Here is a 20141-nt window from a genome sequence, read left to right on the forward strand (position 1 = left end):
TCACCAGAACCTCCGCTGCACGACCTCCTTGGTCCGCTGGATGCCCGGGTGACAGGTGAGGCGGCAGTTGTGAGCCCACTGGAGGACCTTGGACCACAGATTGGAGGGAATGAACAGGCGGTCGGCCGGACAGGCACTGGGTCCAGGTTGGTTCTCTAGGGCTGCCTTGACTCTTTCCTCCACCTCCCAGGTGAGAGAGGCGACCCGGTGTGGAGAGGGGAGGATGGTATCAGGACTGGAGGAGTCCTCCAGTCTCCAAAAACTAACAGGACAGGGCATCGGGCTTCATGTTGCGGGAGCCGGGTTGGTAGGACAGGGAGAAGTTGAACCTCATGAGAAAAAGAGACCATCGGGCTTGGCAGGAGTTGAGCCTCTTGGCCGACTGGATGTACTCGAGGTTCTTATGGTCGGTCCACACCAGAAAAGGCAGCTTGGTCCCCTCGAGCCAGTGGTGGCATTCGTCAAGGGCCAGTTTGACCACCATGTCGTAGTTTATCTCTGCCGGGGTCAAACGCTGGGAGAAGAAGGCACAGGGATGGAGTTTCTGGTCGCCGGCCGACTGCTGGGAGAGGACTGCCCCCACCCCTACGTCGGAGGCATCCACCTCCACCATGAACTGTCTCTCGGGGTCTGGTACTTAGAGGATAGGAGCCGACGTGAACTGGGCCTTAAGATACAGGAAGGCCTCGTCAGCAGTAGAGGACCACCAGAATGGAACCTTGGAGGAGGTCAGGGCCGTGAGGGGAGTGGCCATGGTGCTATAACCTCTGATGAATCGGCGGTAGAAATTGGCGAAACCCAGGAAACGCTGTAGCTGCTTGTGGGAGTCAGGAACGGGCCAGGCAGTGACAGCGGACACCTTGGTGGGGTCCATCTGTATGTTCTCTTGACCCACGACGTAACCCAGGAAGGAAACGGATGAGGAATGGAACTCACACTTCTCGGCCTTCACGAAAAGGGAGTTCTCCAGGAGCCGTTGTAGAACTGCCTGGACGTGGTGCACTTGTTCCTCCTTGGTCCGGGAGAAGATCAGGATGTCGTCCAGGTAGACAAATACGTGCTTGTTTAGCATGTCTCTGAGCATGTCGTTTACCAGAGCCTGGAAGACAGCTGGGGCGTTGGTGAGGCAGAAGGGCATCACCAGGTACTCATAATGACCAGTAGGGGTGTTGAACGCCGTCTTCCACTTATCACCTTCCCGGATGCGGATCAAGTGGTAGGCGTTGCACAGGTCCAACTTCCAGAAGATGGTGGCCCCCTCCAGGAGCTCGAAGGCAGACGAGATGAGTGGGAGGGGGTAGCTGTTCTTGACCGTGATGTCGTTGAGGCCCCGGTAATCGATGCAAGGCCCTAGGAACTTGTCCTTCTTCTCCACAAAGAAGAAGCCAGTGCCAGGGGATGACGATGAAGGACAGATGATGCCAGCAGCCAAGGAGTCGTGTACGTCTCCATGGCGTCTCTCTCTAGGGCGGACAGAGAGTATAGATGGCCCCTGGGAGGAGCCGAGCTGGGCTGGAGGTTGATGGTGCAATCATACGGTCGATGAGGAGGAAGGGAGGTCGCCTTGGCCTTGCTGAAAACCTCTCCGAAGTCATGGTATTCCACCGGAACCCCTGACAGATCCGGCCCCGGACTGGAGGAGCAGCCGCCTGCTTGAGGCACACTTGGTGGCAGGAAGGACTCCACCCAAGGATGGACCCCGTCGCCCAGTCGATGTTGGGATTGTGGCGCCGGAGCCAGGGATAACCCAGGATGAGGGGAAGGCGAGGAGACCGCAGGATGTGGAATTGGATGGTCTAATGGCGCACAGGGACTGTCTGGTGGGTGACTGTGCCGTCGAGAGCACTGGCAGGAACAGGGCCTGGAAGAGGAACCCGGTCAATCCCTAGCTGCTGAGCTAGTCCTTCGTCCATGAGACTGACATCGGACCCAGAGTCAATGAAAGTGGCTTGGGTATGGGAACCCTCGGCCAATAGCAGCCGGGCATGACACAGAGGGCGACAAGTGGAGGAATCAAAAGTGCAATTCAGCCGTTCCCCACAGACGGGCTCTGCCAGTCAAGTGGTTAATGGTAAACGCTACTTTGGCTTGTTCATGGGTGAAGGTGTAGGGCTCCAGGGCAAACAGGATGGAACAGTTTGTGATGAAGGGATTGCAGCCCTCCGGATCTCCAGTGTAACGCTCTGGGGTTCCCACCCGGGGTGCGGGTGACGGCCCTGACGGACCGGGAGCTGAGGCTGGCGGTGGCGAAGCCGGGGGGAAAGCAGGGGCTGCCGCCTGAGCGAGGATCGTAGTTAGCTGTTGGACTTGGGTGGCAAGCATGGTTAGCGCCTGCTCCTGGTTAGCGGCTGCTACCCTGACCTCGGCTGCTGTGGACGCTAGCATCGCCTCGTGCTGCTGCAGGACGTTCTCGACCCTCTCGAGCCGGGACTGAGACGAGCTGCTGTGCTCTGGGTCCATCTCGGCCAGATTGTACTGTAACGGGTAGGTATGGGACCCAATTGCAGCACAGATACAGACAGGTATGGTTTGTAATGACTTTTATTTTCAGCTTGTGCAGGGAATAATGCAGACAGGTAAAACCGGAAACAATGCAGGTCTTGCAGGTCCGGAACCAGTGGAGCCTGTAGCCGAAGCTGAACTACAAGGAAGGGGCAGACGAAGGGAGGACTGAAGGCTGGAAGAGAGGCGAGGATGCACACACGGTGGTGTGTGCGGTGATACTGTGTCTCTGATCCACTGAAAGCCACAGGGGAGAAGATGACTGAACTCATGCTGTGCAGAGAATCACCAAACAGCCCAGGGGAGAGGCAGACAGAAACCAGGAACGGAGAGGCGAAGCTCATGGTCGGGGACGGTGATGTCCGGGGCAGCGACGAGGCAAGATGGTCAGAGGCAGGCAGGGTCGAAACCGGAAGTCTGAAAAACGCTGGAAAGTCTTGCATGCGGAACAAAGAACAATCTGGCAACAGGTGAGTGGAGAGGAGCAGCCTAAATACCTGGCTTATTGCCTGATGACAAGCAGCAGGTAGCTGAGAGGTGGTGTGGCTGGCAATCAGGTGAAACAGAGGAGAGGTGAGTGGAATATTACTGAGGTGACAGAGGTGAGGAGAGAGGCAGACTGTGACAAAAGGGTGACGCTAACATAACGCCAGAGCAATCAACTTCTCTAAAGACGATTTATTTTATTCGACATCATCTCTTATCACAGTAGCAGATGGAGTTTTGCCTATTTGCTGATTCGTTGCAGAGAGGACACCATCCAAAGTCTCCAAAGTTGTGGTGGTGCGGTGGGTGACTTCAGGCTCCATCTTTTAAGAGCCCAGCTGCAGGTTACGCTCCCAGGTGACTTTGCGAAAGCAGTTGGTCACCGGAAAGTAGCCGATCTGGCAAACTCATTTCAATATTGCTTTTACAGTGAGAGATGGAGGGAAGTAAGTAAGTAAGTGATGAAGACTGAGATGAAGATGACAACGGAAAGTAGAGGGGAGGGACTTCAGCTTTCAAAAAAAGCAGTAGCAGGGCGAGAGATGAGGAGAGATAAATCAGCTGTATCACAGAAAGCTTTGCCAGAAGTCAGCAGCTTCTCTCCTCCTCTCTCTGAAGATGGAGACTCTGGAGGGACCTGAACTCTGCTTTCCACAACTCCTCAACGATTCCTGCAGGAAACTCATGCCACCTCAGTCCGATGCCATGCTCATTCACATTCTGCTGTGCTTCATCTCTGTGCTCACTGCAGCTCTCAACCTGCTGGTCATCATCTCCATCTCACACTTCAGGCAGAGATAAACTCTCAGCATTAGCTGATATATTTCCACATTGAACATGTACAAGAAGTAACGTCTTCCTTTTTAATGTTACTAGAAAATAATATATATTCAAACATAATGGTGTGACAAAATAATTAAAGCCGGCCCTCCAGAATAAATCCGTACCCATAAGAATGCCATTTCTACTGCTGCTGTTACTAACAAGGTACCATTGATAATCTCGTAAGTGATGGTGTTCTTCCTCTCCAGGCAGCTCCACAGCCCCACCAACCTCCTCATCCTCTCCCTGGCTGTCTCAGACTTCATCGTGGGCCTCCTGCTGATGCCGGTTGAAATCCTTTCGACAGAGGCCTGCTGGTTCCTGGGTGACCTAATGTGTGCTCTGTATTATTTTGTAGAATTTATCATTACCTCTTCTTCTGTTGGAAATATGGTGCTCATATCGATTGATCGTTTTTTGGCTATTTGTGACCCCCTACTTTACACCACCAGAGTTACTCTGGACAGAACCAAAGTCTGTGTTTGTCTGTGTTGGATCTGCTCTGTTCTCTATAATAGTCTAATTTTAAAGGATTTTCTGAGACATCCTGCGTCACAGAATTCCTGCTATGGAGAGTGTGTAGTTTTTCTTAACTATATCACAGGAATTGTTGACTTTGTCTTTACCTTTATTAGCCCCATTACTGTCATCATAGTTCTGTATATGAGAGTATTTGTGGTGGCTGTGTCTCAGGCTCGAGCCATGCGGTCCCACATTACAGCTGTGACACTTCAGCGTTCAGGTAAAGTAACTGCTAAGAAATCTGAGATGAAAGCAGCCAGGACTCTCGGTGTTGTTGTAGTTGTGTTTCTGACATGCCTTTGCCCATATTACATTCACTCTTTTGTAGGACAGAACACCTTGTTTGGCGTTACATCTGTGTCCTTAGAGAACTGGTTGTTCTATTTTAACTCTTGTCTAAACCCGTTGGTCTATGCTTTTTGCTACCCCTGGTTTCTAAAATCTATGAAGCTCATTGTAACATTTGAGATACTTCAGCCTGACTCCTGTGATGCCAACATACTGTAGAGAGAGACTGACAAGACAGAAGAAATTAAATGTTTACTAATGTAATTTAATTTACAAATCCAAAAGTCAGGATAAATGTAAAATATGCTACTTGCATTTTATGAAGTGCATCTCAGAGACATATATGGATAGTGTGATTATGTTTGCTCTCTTCTTCATATTGTCTTAATGTGGAGTTGTAGTAGTTTCTAATATGTTTCTGTCCATATCACTCTCCATCGCTTGTAGGCCAAGATATTGAAGACAGTTGTTCATCCCCACCCTTTGTAGTCTGGCTGCTGTAGAAAAGCTGTTAAAATCTAACCTGACTCTTGTGATGCTAAACTGCTGTAGAGACAGAATGGTGAGTAACATCAATAAAACTTTCTATGCATATGGAAACGTATTTGCTGTTGTTATTGACTCACTGAATTAAAGTCAAGAGGTGTAATGGCTGGAGAAACTGCATTGTCCTTGTATTTATATTTTCACACCTTCATGAATCATGTTCTCCATCAGAAAATCAGTTGTGTTGAAAGTATAACCCAGCATGCTTCAGTAATTCCTATTGTGGCAGTGATATTCATATCTACATGACAGGCCTTTAACTGGCTGCAGAAGCATGTAAGTAAGTAAGTACAATTTTATTTACATAGCACCTTTCAAGACCTGGGTTACAAAGTGCTTTACAAAAGGATAAAAACATTAAAACAGGAGATACAGCACAATAAATACAAAAAACGAGGCATCACAAATCAGAAACAGCGTACATGATTTAAGCATAAAAACACTTAGAAAAAAGATAGGTCTTCAGCTGTGACTTAAAACACCCCAGAGAGTTCGCTGACCTGACTCTACGGGGGAGGCTGGGACCCTGGACTGTGAAGGTACTGTCTCCATGTGTTTTCAGTCTTGAAGGAGGTATAACAAGCAGGACTCATTCAGAGAACCTGAGGGGCCCAGCAGAGGTATAAGGCAATAGTATTTGCTAATATACTCTGGAGCAAGATCATTCAAAGCCTTATAGGTGAGGAGGAAGATCTTGAATTGAATCCTAAATTCCTAAACAGGAGGACACAAAAGCATGGATAACAATTCCCAACTGCTGGAAATATAAGGGGGCAGATTTTAGCTATATTCCTCAGGTGAAACTAGCAGGACTGAATAACCGACTCGACATGTTCATCAAATTTCAGTTGGTAGTCAAAAATAACACCTAGTTTTTTTGGAAAAAAGATTTTCTGTTAGTAGCCAATGAACCGAGGTGTTGCAGGATGTTAGTAGAGAGCTGATCTGGGGTGAAAACCAGTACTTCAGTTTTACTATGAAGTAAAAGTGGATATTTGTGCATTGGGAGCTTAGTGAAAAACTAAATTTGTGACTGGCATCTTGGTTAATTTTAGTGCTGATATATTTTAGTGATCAGTGTAAAATGTTGGTCTTAAGGACATCAAAATTCTGAATTAAAGCTACAGTAGGCAATATTATTTCATTGTAATTTTGGTTTAAATAACTAATTTTGACCATTGCATGTCAATAACAATATCTAATTCAAGGGTTCCTTTTAAACAAATGTGTCTGTGAGCTCCCGCCTCTTTCTGCTTAGTTTTTAAACAACTGGAGCCGGTCTGACTCAAACAACCAATTAGGTTTAGCTAGCACATAACTAGCCAATCACAGCGACTCTGTACAAACTTGGGGTTCTACGTGCACTACAATCCAGAAGGTGGCGGTAATGCACCTAAAAGATGTTCGCCAACTGCCATTAAAAAAAACAAAAGAACAAGATTCCTCCGTCCTCTCTGCTAGGCTCGGCGGCGCTGACAGCGCTCTGCACTGTTGCTTCACACTTCTGAGTCAGACATAACTAGCCGAGTAGAACAGACGTTAGTTTGTTGACGACCTTCACGTTCCCCTTCAAGCCCAGCAAAATGCGTGTGCATGTTTGGAGGGGCTTAGCGGCGTGAAACGAGGCAGGCAGAGAGAGAGGCTAAAGGTTTAGCCCTTCAAACCAAATGACGCACCAAACATGCACGCGCGTTTTGTTGGTTTGCACTTGAAAATGAAGAGCTTTCTCTTTTATTTTTATTTTTTTTTTTACAGTGTACAACTAATCTACTACTTAATCATGGCAACCATAATAAAGAAAGCTGAAGTTGTCAATACAGGGGATGATGAAAAAGAAGAATAAGAGACAGAATCAGAATCAGAATCAGAAACTGTTTATTGCCAAGTAACATACATTACAAGGAAGTTGCTGTGGTCTGAAGGTGCTATTGTTTTGATAACAAATAAGTAGAATATAAAAGCTAAAATAAGAATAAGAATAAAAATAAAAAAGATAAGATAAATAACAACAGTGCAGTGACCAGATTAAAGTAAAGTGTCCAGATAAAGTGTCCAGTAGGGGGTGGGTGCGTTAATGTAATGCAGTGGGGACAGGGGTGATGTACGTTAATATAACGTATAGCTTGTGTTTGTGTTCTGGGGGGGTCAGTGAGAGTTTGTCAGGTTGACTGCAGAGGGGAAGAAACTGTTTTTGTGGCGGGAGGTTTTGGTCCTGATGGACCGCAGCCTCCTGCCAGAGGGGAGGAGGTCGAACAGATGGTGTCCGGGGTGGGAGGGGTCGGCAGCGATCTTCCCTGCTCTCCTCAGGGTCCTGGAGGAGTACAGGTCCTGAAGAGATGGAAGGTTGCAGCCGATCACCCTCTCTGCAGAGCGGATGATACGCTGCAGTCTGCGTCTGTCCTTGGTGGAGGCAACAGCGTACCAGACGGTGATGGAGGAGGTGAGGATGGACTCAGTGATGGCGGTGTAGAAGTGAACCAGCATTTTTTGTGGCAGGTTAAACTTCCTCAGCTGCCTACATCCTCTGTTGGGCTTTCTTGATGAGGGAGCTGATGTTCAGCTCCCACCGGAGGTCCTGGCTGATGATGGAGCCCAGGAAACGGAAGGACTCCACAGTGTCCACTGGAGAGTCACACAGGGTGATGGGGGCGGGTGGGGCTGCGCTCTTCCTAAAGTCAACAACCATCTCCACTGTCTTTGAAGCGTTAAGCTCCAGGTTGTTGCTGTTGCACCAGGTCACCAGGTGGTCAATCTCCCACCTGTAGGCAGACTCATCCTCTCCAGAGATGAGTCCGATGAGGGTGGTGTCGTCCGCGAACTTCAGGAGCTTGACAGACTGGTGACTGGAGGTGCAGCTGTTGGTGTACAGGGAGAAGAGTAGAGGAGAAAGAACGCAGCCTTGAGGGGAGCCGGTGCTGATCGTCCGCGAATCTGAGACGTGTTTCCCCAGCTTCACGTGCTGCTTCCTGTCAGACAGGAAATCTGTGATCCACCTGCAGGTGGGGTCAGGCACGTTGAGCTGGGAGAGCTTGTCCTGAAGAAGAGCCGGGACGATCGTGTTGAAGGCAGAGCTGAAGTCCACAAACAGGATCCTGGCATAGGATCCTGCGGAGTCCAGGTGCTGGAGGATGAAGTGTAGAGCCAGGTTGACGGCGTCGTCTACAGACCTGTTGGCTCTGTAGGCGAACTGCAGGGGGTCCAGCAGAGAGTCTGTGATGGATTTGAGGTGGGACAGGACCAGGCGTTCAAATGATTTCATGACCACAGAGGTCAGGGCGACGGGTCTGTAGTCATTTAATCCTGTGGGCCCTGGTTTTTTGGGTACAGGGATGATGGTGGAGGCCTTGAAGCAGGCTGGCATGTGGCATGTCTCCAGTGAGGTGTTGAAGATGTCCATGAACACCGGAGACAGCTGATCGGCGCAGCGCTTCAGGCAGGATGGGGAGATGGAGTCTGGTCCAGCAGCTTTACGCGGGTTTTGTCTCTTGAAGAGTCTGTTCACATCTCTTTCAAGGACAGACAGAGGTGTCGATGGAGTGGGGGGCGCTGTGGGGGGCAGCTGTGGTGGTAGGAGGTGTGAGAGTTTAGCCCCAGGTGTGATGAGGGGGTTGGGGCTGTTGGGCTGGAGCTGGTGGGTGATGGTGTGGGGGATGGTGTCAGGACTGTCCCATTGTCTTTCAAAGCGACAGTAGAAGTCGTTGAGGCTGTTGGCGAGGCGTCGGTCGTTAGCAGAGTTGGGGGCTCTTGGCTTGTAGTTGGTGATCTGCCTGAGCCCCCTCCACACAGAAGCAGAGTCGTTGGAGGAGAACTGGTCTTGTAGTCTCTCTGAGTACAGTCGTTTAGCTTCCCTCACCGCCTTGCTAAACTTGTACTTGGCTTCCTTAAACTCTGCTCTGTTGCCACTCTTAAACGCCTCTTCCTTTTCCAACCTCAGCTGTCGCAGTCTTGCTGTGAACCAGGGTTTGTCGTTGTTGTAACTCACCCTGGTCCGAGTTGGTACGCAGCAGTCCTCACAGAAGCTGATATATGAAGTCACAGCCTCTGTGTACTCATCCAGACTGTTGGTAGCAGTCCTGAAAACATCCCAGTCAGTACAGTCCAAACACGCCTTCAGGTCCTCTGCAGCTTCACTGGTCCACTTCTTCGAAGTTCTCACAACAGGCTTAGAAAGTTTTAATTTCTGCCTGTGTGCAGGAATCAGGTGGGCCATGTCGTGGTCAGAGTGTCCCAGTGCAGCGCGGGTGACGGCGTGAAAAGCGTTACTGACTGTGGTGTAACAGTGATCCAGAGTGTTCCCCTCCCTGGTGGGGCATTTAATAAACTGTTTGTATTTGGGGAGTTCATGTCTGAGGTTACCTTTGTTAAAGTCATCGAGGACAATAACTAAGGAATAAGACAAGTGAGAGATGGTGGGAAGTAAGTGATGAAGACTGAGATGAAGATGACTACAGAAAGTAGAGGGGAGGGACTTCAGTCTCTGCTGGAGACAAAAAAAAAGCAGTAGCAGGGCGAGAGATGAGGAGAGATAAATCAGCTGTATCACAGAAAGCTTTGCCAGAACTCAGCTTCTCCTCTCCTCCTCTCTCTGAAGATGGAGACTCTGGAGGGACCTGAACTCTGCTTTCCACAACTCCTCAACGATTCCTGCAGGAAACTCATGCCACCTCAGTCCGATGCCATGCTCATTCACATTCTGCTGTGCTTCATCTCTGTGCTCACTGCAGCTCTCAACCTGCTGGTCATCATCTCCATCTCACACTTCAGGCAGAGATAAACTCTCAGTTAATATATGTTCACAATGAAAATTATGAAAAGAATGACACGTCTTCCTTTTTAATGTGAATGTTCCAGTAAATAATATTTTTTTTGTGTTACTAGAAAATAATATATATTCAAACATAATGGTGTGACACAATAATTAAAGCCGGAATAAATCCGTACCCATAAGAATGCCCTTTCTACTGCTGCTGTTACTAACAAGCTTCAATTGATGATAATAATATAATAATTATCTTAATAAATTATAGTATTCTTCCTCTCCAGGCAGCTCCACAGCCCCACCAACCTCCTCATCCTCTCCCTGGCTGTCTCAGACTTCCTCGTGGGCCTCCTGCTGATGCCGGTTGAAATCCTTTCGACAGAGGTCTGCTGGTTCCTGGGTGACCTCATGTGTGCTCTGTATTATTTTGTAGATTTTATCATTACCTCTTCTTCTGTTGGAAATATGGTGCTCATATCGATTGATCGTTTTTTGGCTATTTGTGACCCCCTACGTTACACCACCAGAGTTACTCTGGACAGAACCAAAGTCTGTGTTTGTCTGTGTTGGATCTGCTCTGTTCTCTATAATAGTCTAATTTTAAAGGATTTTCTGAGACATCCTGCGTCACAGAATTCCTGCTACGGAGAGTGTGTAGTTGTCCTTAACTATATCACAGGAATTGTTGACTTTGTCTTTACCTTTATTAGCCCCATTACTGTCATCATAGTTCTGTATGTGAGAGTATTTGTGGTGGCTGTGTCTCAGGCTCGAGCCATGCGGTCCCACATTACAGCTGTGACACTTCAGCGTTCAGGGAAAGTAACTGCTAAGAAATCTGAGATGAAAGCAGCCAGGACTCTCGGTGTTGTTGTAGTTGTGTTTCTAATATGTTTCTGTCCATATTACTCTCCATCACTTGTAGGCCAAGATATTGAAGACAGTAGTTCATCCTCACCCTTTGTAGTCTGGCTCCTGTATTTTAACTCTTGTCTAAACCCTGTGATCTATGCCTTTTTTTACCCCTGGTTTAGAAAATCTATTAAACTTATTTTTACTCTTAAGATACTGCAGCCTGAGTCGTGTGATGCTAAATTGCTGTAGAGACAAACAACAATAAAGACTTTCTGTGGAAATGTATTTGCTGTTGTTACTGAGTCACTGAAGTAAAGTCAAAAGGTGTAATTTTGGGAGAAACAGAGTTGTTCTTATATGTTTCTTCTATGTTTATATTTTCACACCTTCATGTTCTCAGACAATCAGTTGTGTTGAAAGTATAATCCAGCAGGCTTCAGTAATTCCTATTGTGGCAGTCAGTCTGCAGTCATCTAAAGGCCTATAAACAGGTTAGGCCTTTAGCTGACTACAGAAGTAACAGTGGTTATTTGTGCTCTGGGAGCTTAGTGAAGGCTTATAATTAAATACATGATTATTATTATCATTAATAATGATAATAATAATAATAATAATAGCATTATCATGCAATAAGGGCACGGACTGGTTCTTCAGGCATTGTGTGTGTGTGTGTGTGTGTATATATGGTACCATTTACCTAAATTTCCCTTTTGGGTAAATGACACAATATGAGAGAAATCTTTATATATATATATAGAATATAAATATAATAAAGCTATTCTTACTAGTTGTTCTGAAACTGTGGAGAGGATCAATCACACATTCACATGTTATATATTTATGTCCTGAAGCATTCTGGGTTCAAGTTGTTAAGATAATGGAATCAATTTACGAGCGTCAACATTTCATGAATCCAGTAAGTCCGATTCTTAGAACTCAATGCTGTGCCTGTGTAGACACAGACGGAGGACTGAACCTGCTTTGAGCTACAGGTAGTTGTGTAACCAGTGCAGCACAGGGAGGGATTAGCCAATCAAGTAGGCTCACTTGGTGTGTGCTCTCTTCATCTTCATGTGACTGTCCTTGACACTTGTGGCTCTGGCAGAGCACTGACTGTCGTTTATTTTAGTATTGTATAAAGTGGCTGGATGTGAGGGTCAGGTGAGTGGGACAGGTGGAAATGTCCGAGGGCACCTGGTGGATGGAAGGAGGATGGCAAGGAAATGCATCAGCAAAAACAGGACAGAGGCAAACGTTTTGACAGGCTATGGCCACGAAATGCAGCAATGCGCCAGCAGAGGCAGGAAAGAAGAAAACATCCATGAAGTAAACACGGCCAGTAAGCCAGTAAAGTCAGCTCGAAGAATCGACAATGCAAATGTTGAGGAACGAGGAAAGAAAATCCATTCAGCATAATTGATAGACCTTAAGGATACGCACAGTGCGTTTTGTGAGTAACACTGAATGAAAACATAACCTTTGTTTGTTCACAAGAAAACACCACAGGGCAGCTTTCAGACTTTCATACTTGACAGCATGTGCCATTATCTGGTTTTCAGCTCATTATCTTCAGGATTATCTGTTGGTGTGGAGGAGTCTGTCAAGCCAGTAAAGCAAGTTTTTTACCTGCCAAATATAGACTCACATTGAGACCTGTCATACCCGTCAATTAACAGATTAACCTAAACACACTATCTCACTTGTTTACATGCAGTAAATCAGCTGCTTGAATCTTTAATCACTGCCTGTCAGTCTCGTATACGTTACTTCAAGCTTAAGTTTCTTCTTTGAGCAGTAGGGCCGGCACCCCCCCCCCCCCCCCCGGCCCTACTGCTCAAATAGTGCTGAATATCAAAGCAGGAATAAGCGGTTAACTTCTAAACTAGGTTCAATGAGGAGATTGGCTGTTATTTACTTGTCTTACTATTAATGTAGACCTGTAATATCCACTCCAAATGACTCACACAGACAACAGACTTACGATTATTAAGAGAATATATTGCAACCAGGAAAAATAACCGCAGTCACCAAATACCAGGATGCACAAATCACACAAAAAAGTAGTGGAATAATGCTTAAGTGTATGCTTAAGTACCTCTTGTCACCCGATCAGGTAAGTAACTGGTATTTTAGTATGTTAACCAGAGTAATACAGTTTATAAGAAAATTGGATTAGCAAAAAAACTTTCATGTATTAACTGTTTCTTTTCCAGACTCTGTTTACCCACAAAAGAAATCAAAAACCCTCTGAGATCTCAGGGAAAAATAGGAAAAAGTGGAAAATATGTATTTTCAAAAAAGAAAACGAAGAAAAGAAAAAACTGTTGGATGCTGCTGTTTTGCAATTTGCACATTGCAATATATTTATGTTTATTATTTATTTATGATTATTTTTACTTCACTTTACTTTACTTTTTCAGTACTTTACTTTTATATATATATACACATATACAGTATATTGTACTTGTTATTTTTAGGCTCAGCAAAGTTTTGAAGTCAGCTGTTGCTGTTTTCTTTTTCTTTTTCTTTTTCTTTTGTTAATACTAAAATAAAGTAGTAAGTTTTAGTAGTAACTAAAATAATTTTGAATGTTTGTACTATAACATTTGTACTGTACTATAAAGTTACACAGAAATGAAAATGTGTTTCTCTTGCATGCTTGTGAGTGTGTGAATGATGCTTAATTGTAATACATGTACATTCTACAAGAAGCATAATCTATTCAAACTCAGTGTTTTCTGGAAACAAAGCCATTTTTTAATCTTTATTTCTTTACAGTGTGGCAAACCAGTGGCATTAGTAGCAATGATACTTCACTCAAATACACAAAATATTAAAGTATTTTTCACTGGCATAACAAAACAAATGAGGGTCAAACTAACAATGAGAAGGCTCATGGAGTCATTCACTGACAAAACATGAAAGGTATCCTTTTTGAGTTTTCTCACATATATATAGATATATATATATTTTATATGTATTTTATAACTCACTGACTCAACCACATGAAGACATAATTTCGCTGTTTAAACATCACATTTTAGTTACCTAACAACATTGATCTCTAGTATGTTGGCCTCACAGGAGCCAGGCTTCAATATTTTAAGTGTAACAATGAGTTTGATAGATTTTCTGAACCAGGGGTAGAAAAAGGCATAGATCACAGGGTTTAGACAGGAGTTAAAATAGAACAGACATATTACAAAGGCAGCAGATGAAGCATTGAGCAAGGTGTCCTGGCCTGTAAGTGCAACACAAAAATATGGGCAGACACAAATTAGAAAGACGACAATAACAACACCGAGAGTCCTGGCTGCTTTCATTTCAGATTTCTTAGCAGTTACTTTCACTGAACTCTGGAGAGTGACAGCTGCAATATGAGACAGCATGGCACGAGCCTGAGACACAGCCACCACAAATACTCTCATATACAGAACTATGATGACGGTGACAGGACCAATAAAGGACAAAAGAAGATCTGCAAGTCCTGCAATATAATCAATAACAACCACACACTCTCCAGTGCAGGAGGTATACCTGCCTGGTTGTTCCAGGTTATCCTTCAGCACCAGACTGTGACAGAGAGCAGAACACATCCAACACAGACACACACAGATCCTAACTCTTGTTTGAGTGACTTTGGTGGAGTAATGGAGAGGATCGCAAATAGCCACATAACGGTCAACCGATATGAGCACCATGGTTCCTATTGAGGCAGAGGTAATAATATAGTCAAAAACATAATACAGAGTACACGTGAGGTCACCGAGGAACCAGCAGCCGTCTATGAGGACAATTTGGAAGAACATGAGGAGGCCCACCAAGAAATCTGAGACAGCCAGAGAGAGGAGGAGGAGGTTGGTGGGGGTGTGAAGCTGCCTGGAGAGATAAGAAAGCAACATACTTAACATTATGACATTATTCGTAGTATCAATTGTCATTCCAGTTGATAAAAGCCATGACTGAAAGACAAAAACATTATTTACTTGTAGTGTGAGATGGAGATGATGACCAGCAGGTTGAGAGTTGCAGTGAGCAGAGAGATGGAGGACAGCACAATGTAAGTGAGTATGGTTTCCGAGTGAGAACGCTGGGTCTTCCTGCATGAAGTGTTGAGGAGTTGTGGAAAGCAGAGATCAGTTCCTTCCAGGGTCTTCATCATCAGAGAGAGGAGGAGAGGAGAAGCTGCTCAACACTGGCAACTCTCTGACCTCATATCGGATTTATCACTCTCAACTCCCTTTCCCCTCCCTCCTCCCTCTTTCCCTTTGGTGACAATGTTTGATAACACTTTAGATTACAGACTACAACACACAGTTGTTGGTTTTGTCGTAAGGGTGAATCAGTATGTACAGATACATACCTGTAGGTAATAATATTAAGGTAAGTTAATTTAAATACATACTTTTTACTTTATTGTCAGTGTACACAAGGCAATTGAAATTTGTCTTTTTGCATATCCCTCCTCGTTACACATACATGAAGTCCCTCCACACATACGCATTTCATCAGAGAGGTTAGAGCGGTTTTAAGGGTTCAGGGCCTTGCTCAATGCCAGTTAGGCAGAGACGATGGGCACCGCAGATGTGATACCAGCCTGGTAGGCATGTTGTGGTTAGCATTGTTGTTTCACAATAAGAAGGACCTGGGTCTGACCTCCATTATGGCCAACTTTCCTCTTGCTTGATGAAGATGCTCCTGAAATCACCCCTCACCAAAACACAGTGCTCTTAAACGCAGTTGTATGACTCGACATAACTTGTGACTGTGTGACTTTCTACCATTACCATAACCTAAACATGGGCCTTAGTTGGAGCAGGCTGATGAGTGACTTAAATACATTGAAGTACATTCAATGCTTCAATAATACGTATCTTCAGGGAAATAAATTTCCCTCTCTGTTCAATGCTTGTTTCTCTTCCATGCTTATGAGTGTGGATTGTGTACTTTATATTTGAAATTTATTTAGATTTTACAAAGTGTAATCTATCCAAACCTTTTTCTGTTTTCTGAAAACACACCACTGGATCGTCTCATTCTTTCACAGGATGACTAATCAGGGACATTCGTAGCAAGTTTGCTGTGTTTCCCCTTCATTCAAACAGAAAAGACTGACTGATAATGTCTGTCTTTGGTTTTGAAAAAATACACATGTAAAGTTTAATTCAGTGTATGTGAAGCAGGGTCTGTGACGAAAACTATTCACGGTGCTTGTAAATATAATTCAAATGCACAAGATATTAAATTATATTTTGTTTATTTGAGTGACTGAAATGTGTCTCAAGATTTCATGTCAGTGGCTCCCCACTCTCTACACTATGTTGGCTTCACAGGAGCCAGGCTTCAGTATCTGTAGTGCAAGATACTACATATATATCTAGTTCCACATGAATAAAAATATAATGGGAAAAAAGGAGGTGATGTGCTTTAATACAGTCCATTTTTCCATCTCTGTTCCATACTACTTGATACATACTTGATTTTACATAGTTTCATTCGTAGCGTATGTGAAGCAGGGTCTGTGACTAAAAATATTCATGGTGCCTGTAAGTATCATTCAAATGCAAATAAGATTAAAAAAACTGAAAAAATGAACAGCAGAGGCTCATGGATACTGACTCATGCAATATTACAACATATTTCGGTCACAGTACATGCAATGTATCCTGTTTTCAGGTTTTGCATGTATTTAGACTTAGTTAATAACTGACATATTACCATAACATCCTGAAATCATTTCTCTGCATAGAAAATGTCACATTTCAGTTACAGTGTCTCTGTATAGTATGTTGGCACCATAAATGCTAACAGCATTTCTTTATTTGTCCAAAGATCCTTAAATTTATTTGAGTGACTGAAATGTGTCTCAAGGTTTCATGTCCCCACTCTCTACGCTATGTTGGCCTCACAGGAGCCAGGCTTCAGTATCTGTAGTGTGACAATTAGTTTGATAGATTTTCTGAACCAGGGGTAGAAAAAGGCATAGATCACAGGGTTTAGACAGGAGTTAAAATAGAACAGACATATTACAAAGGCAGCAGATGAAGCATTGAGCAAGGTGTCCTGGCCTGTAAGTGCAACACCAAAATACGGGCAGACACAAATTAGAAACACGGCAATAACAACACCGAGAGTCCTGGCTGCTTTCATTTCAGATTTCTTAGCAGTTACTTTCACTGAACACTGGAGAGTGACAGCTGTAATATGAGACCGCATGGCACGAGCCTGAGACACAGCCACCACAAATACTCTCATATACAGAACTATGATGACGGTGACAGGACCAATAAAGGACAAAAGAAGATCTGCAAGTCCTGCAATATAATCAATAACAACCACACACTCTCCAGTGCAGGAGGTATACCTGCCTGGCTGTTCCAGGTTATCCTTCAGCAGCAGACTGTGACAGAGAGCAGAACACATCCAACACAGACACACACAGATCCTAACTCTTGTTTGAGTGACTTTGGTGGAGTAATGGAGAGGATCGCAAATAGCCACATAACGGTCAACCGATATGAGCACCATGGTTCCTATTGAGGCAGAGGTAATAATATAGTCAAAAACATGATACAGAGTACACGTGAGGTCACCGAGGAACCAGCAGCCGTCTATGAGCACAATTTGGAAGAACATGAGGAGGCCCACCAAGAAATCTGAGACAGCCAGAGAGAGGAGGAGGAGGTTGGTGGGGGTGTGAAGCTGCCTGGAGAGATAAGAAAGCAACATACTTAACATTATAACATTATTTGTAGTATCAATTGTCATTCCAGTTGATAAAAGCCATGACTGAAAGACAAAAACATTATTTACTTGTAGTGTGAGATGGAGATGATGACCAGCAGGTTGAGAGTTGCAGTGAGCAGAGAGATGGAGGACAGCACAATGTAAGTGAGTATGGTTTCCGAGTGAGAACGCTGGGTCTTCCTGCATGAAGTGTTGAGGAGTTGTGGAAAGCAGAGATCAGTTCCTTCCAGAGTCTCCATCATCAGAGAGAGGAGGAGAGGAGAAGCTGCTCAACACTGGCAACTCTCTGGCAACTCTTTCAAGTTTCATATTGGATTTATCATTCTCAACTCCCTTTCCCCTCCCTCCTCCCTCTTTCCCTTTGGTGACCATTTTCGATGACGCTTTAGATAATGGACTGCAATGTACAGCGTAATTCTTCTTAATTAACAGTGTAATCTTTTGTAGTAAGGGTCTACCAGTACAGTATGTATTGGTACATACCTGTAGGTAATAATGTAATAATAATTTAAATTTATAGAACTTTTCAAGGTGTTTTCTATAGATGACATAATAAAAACTTTCACAAATACAAAAGAAAAACACAAGAGCAGCAAAATACAAGTACACAATTAAATGACTAATCTGATGTTCTACTCTTCCCCTCAACTTGCGAGATGTTACACATTTATGGATGACGCTATTGATACATCTCATGGCTCCTACTATCCACAAGCCACTGGCTTGAATGGCTCCTTCCCTGATGCATCACTTGCTTGTGGTGATGGCGAATGAGCAAGGTAGCGTCCTGGTGTTTATCTGGGATGAGGAGAGGGTTTGTTTCGTTCAGATGAAGGTCTGATTGAGTAATACGGCCTCCAACTCTCACTATACCATCTTAATCCATGATAGGATGGTGTTTTTGGAGGAGGTTATTGGTTGGAAGATCTTTCTTGGATTCTATACACCTGTATTAATCAGTGTACACCTTATGCTGCACACATCTGATCACCGTGTGCTCTGCTTGTGTCAGGTCTTTGTCTGCAAAACCTCTTGCAGACATGCCAGCCATGACAGTTGTCATCTCCTGTTGACTTGGTGAAGCTGCCACTAATGTGCAAGTGCAATTGCAAGTGTCTTGAAGTGCAAGTGCAAGTGTCTTGGTGACGGTACTCCAGCTTGAGAAGTGTTCAAATAATTTTGAACCTAGATTAATTGCCACTTGAGTTGACAGAGTGGTCACCTTTGGGCAGACCTCAACAGCCGACTTGACCCGAAAGCAGGACCAGAAAGCCAAGTTGTGCCTGAGAGATAACCTGCAGTAACAGCTCATGATCCATGATCAACGGGGTTGATCTCTGTCGAAACATAGCTCCATTGGTCAGGTCGGCTTGACTGCCTGATGCGCTGTACACGATTATTAATGTATACATAGAATCTCAGTGTCTTTTTGTTATAACCAAGCACCACCTTCCTGTGTGTGTAGAATCTTATTTTGTCCAGCTTCAGGTCAAGTTTGTCCACACTGAGATCAGCTACTTCCACAACCAACACTGCAGCACAGAGTTCTAGCCGAGGTATGGTGAGGTCAGGTAAGGTGGCCAAGTTTGTCTCGCTAAAGACAAATCCAATCTCACAGTTGCCGTTGTCTTGCACAGTTTTCAGATATGCAACCGCCATTACTGCCTTAACCCAATCATCTGAGAAGACATGTATCTCTCTGCTTTGGGGTTGGGATGTAGAGAAGGATGTGTAGGTCCTGGGAACCTGTAGTTCCTCAAGTTCGTGCAGTGACTGCAGCCATCTTTTCCAATCGTTATACATTCCCTCTGACAAGGGGCTGTCCCATCCTGGTTCCTGACAGGTAAGCTCTCTAAGGAGCAGTTGTCTTTGAATTGTCACTGGAACAAGGAATTCCAAAGGATCAAACAAGCTGTTAACAATTGACAGCACGCCTCGACAAGTAAAATGATGTTCCACCTCCAACCCAGGCTGTACTGGAAGATCATCCAGGTCTTGGCCTTGTCTTCCGCGGGAACAGCATCCATCACTTTGGTTCTGTTGGAAGAGATCTTATGGAGTTTGATGTTTGGGAGTACAAGCACCTCACGGGCTCTTTGCAGTACATTGATGGTTTCAGCGTCGTCTTCGTATCTATGAACTGCTGTACATCGCTGCCAGTGGAGCTGTGTGTCGGAGGGCATGGTGGTGCAGTGGTTAGCATTGTTGCACAGGAGGTAGAGCAGGGTAGAAGGCTTGTGGGGGCGATATACACCAAATGTTGGCAGATACCAGCATTCCTGTGTCTCAACTCAAATGCAGAGAAACAAGGATAGGACCCAAATGCAGACAGGTGAGGCAGTAGGATGATTCTGGTGATTTATTTAAGAGAGCTTACACAAGTACAGGCAGGGAATGGTAAGTTGCCTGGCAGACAGATAGGCCGTTAACAGCTGACAGGCAGGAAGGTCCAGGTTTGGTGTGTCAGGTGTGTGGATGGGTGAGGCAGTCAGGTGATGAAAATAGAGGAGGGAAAGTGCTATGACATCTGGTGGACAGCTAGAGGACGGTAGGTCTGGAGAGTGTAAGCAAGGTACATGTCCTAGTGCTGGCTCTGCATGATTTTGTTGAATCG

The 20141-nt window shown here is 44.9% G+C and overlaps 4 protein-coding genes across 4 annotated transcripts; 2 read left to right on the forward strand and 2 right to left on the reverse strand.

Moving 5' to 3' along the window:
- The first annotated feature begins 3600 nt into the window (after positions 1 to 3600).
- Positions 3601 to 4839, forward strand: LOC139292051 (trace amine-associated receptor 13c-like). The gene is made up of 2 exons (XM_070914183.1): positions 3601 to 3779; positions 4020 to 4839. Exons 1-2 carry the CDS (start codon positions 3607 to 3609, stop codon positions 4837 to 4839), a joined length of 993 nt encoding a protein of 330 aa, XP_070770284.1. The 5' UTR covers positions 3601 to 3606.
- A 4384-nt stretch (positions 4840 to 9223) lies between these two features.
- LOC139292414 (trace amine-associated receptor 13c-like) lies at positions 9224 to 14939 on the reverse strand (the record flags this gene model as incomplete). The annotated part of the gene is made up of 3 exons (XM_070914746.1): positions 14767 to 14939; positions 13874 to 14659; positions 9224 to 9239 (listed from the first exon to the last, which is right to left on the reverse strand). Coding segments are annotated over exons 1-3 (975 nt in total), but the record flags the coding sequence as incomplete, so codon positions are not given.
- Positions 9693 to 11029, forward strand: LOC139292361 (trace amine-associated receptor 13c-like). The gene is made up of 2 exons (XM_070914685.1): positions 9693 to 9930; positions 10210 to 11029. Exons 1-2 carry the CDS (start codon positions 9758 to 9760, stop codon positions 11027 to 11029), a joined length of 993 nt encoding a protein of 330 aa, XP_070770786.1. The 5' UTR covers positions 9693 to 9757.
- Positions 14940 to 16669: 1730 nt separating the features above from the next.
- LOC139292606 (trace amine-associated receptor 13c-like) lies at positions 16670 to 17769 on the reverse strand. Its single transcript, XM_070914966.1, has 2 exons — positions 17594 to 17769; positions 16670 to 17486 (listed from the first exon to the last, which is right to left on the reverse strand). Exons 1-2 carry the CDS (start codon positions 17767 to 17769, stop codon positions 16670 to 16672), a joined length of 993 nt encoding a protein of 330 aa, XP_070771067.1.
- Positions 17770 to 20141: the final 2372 nt, after the last annotated feature.

The sequence above is a fragment of the Enoplosus armatus genome, chromosome 11 (genome assembly GCF_043641665.1).
Source record: "Enoplosus armatus isolate fEnoArm2 chromosome 11, fEnoArm2.hap1, whole genome shotgun sequence".
NCBI lineage: Eukaryota > Metazoa > Chordata > Actinopteri > Centrarchiformes > Enoplosidae > Enoplosus > Enoplosus armatus.

What these genes read in the sequence shown, in the direction of transcription:
- LOC139292051 (XM_070914183.1), top strand. Translation starts at nt 3,607, where the DNA reads ATGGAGACTCTGGAGGGACCTGAACTCTGCTTTCCACAACTCCTCAAC. An exon ending in ATCTCCATCTCACACTTCAG is followed by an intron (nt 3,780 to 4,019) that starts GCAGAGATAAAC and finishes CTTCCTCTCCAG; the next exon opens with GCAGCTCCACAGCCCCACCA.
- LOC139292361 (XM_070914685.1), top strand. Translation starts at nt 9,758, where the DNA reads ATGGAGACTCTGGAGGGACCTGAACTCTGCTTTCCACAACTCCTCAAC. An exon ending in ATCTCCATCTCACACTTCAG is followed by an intron (nt 9,931 to 10,209) that starts GCAGAGATAAAC and finishes CTTCCTCTCCAG; the next exon opens with GCAGCTCCACAGCCCCACCA.
- LOC139292606 (XM_070914966.1), bottom strand. Translation starts at nt 17,769, where the DNA reads ATGATGGAGACTCTGGAAGGAACTGATCTCTGCTTTCCACAACTCCTC. An exon ending in ATCTCCATCTCACACTACAA is followed by an intron (nt 17,487 to 17,593) that starts GTAAATAATGTT and finishes TTATCTCTCCAG; the next exon opens with GCAGCTTCACACCCCCACCA.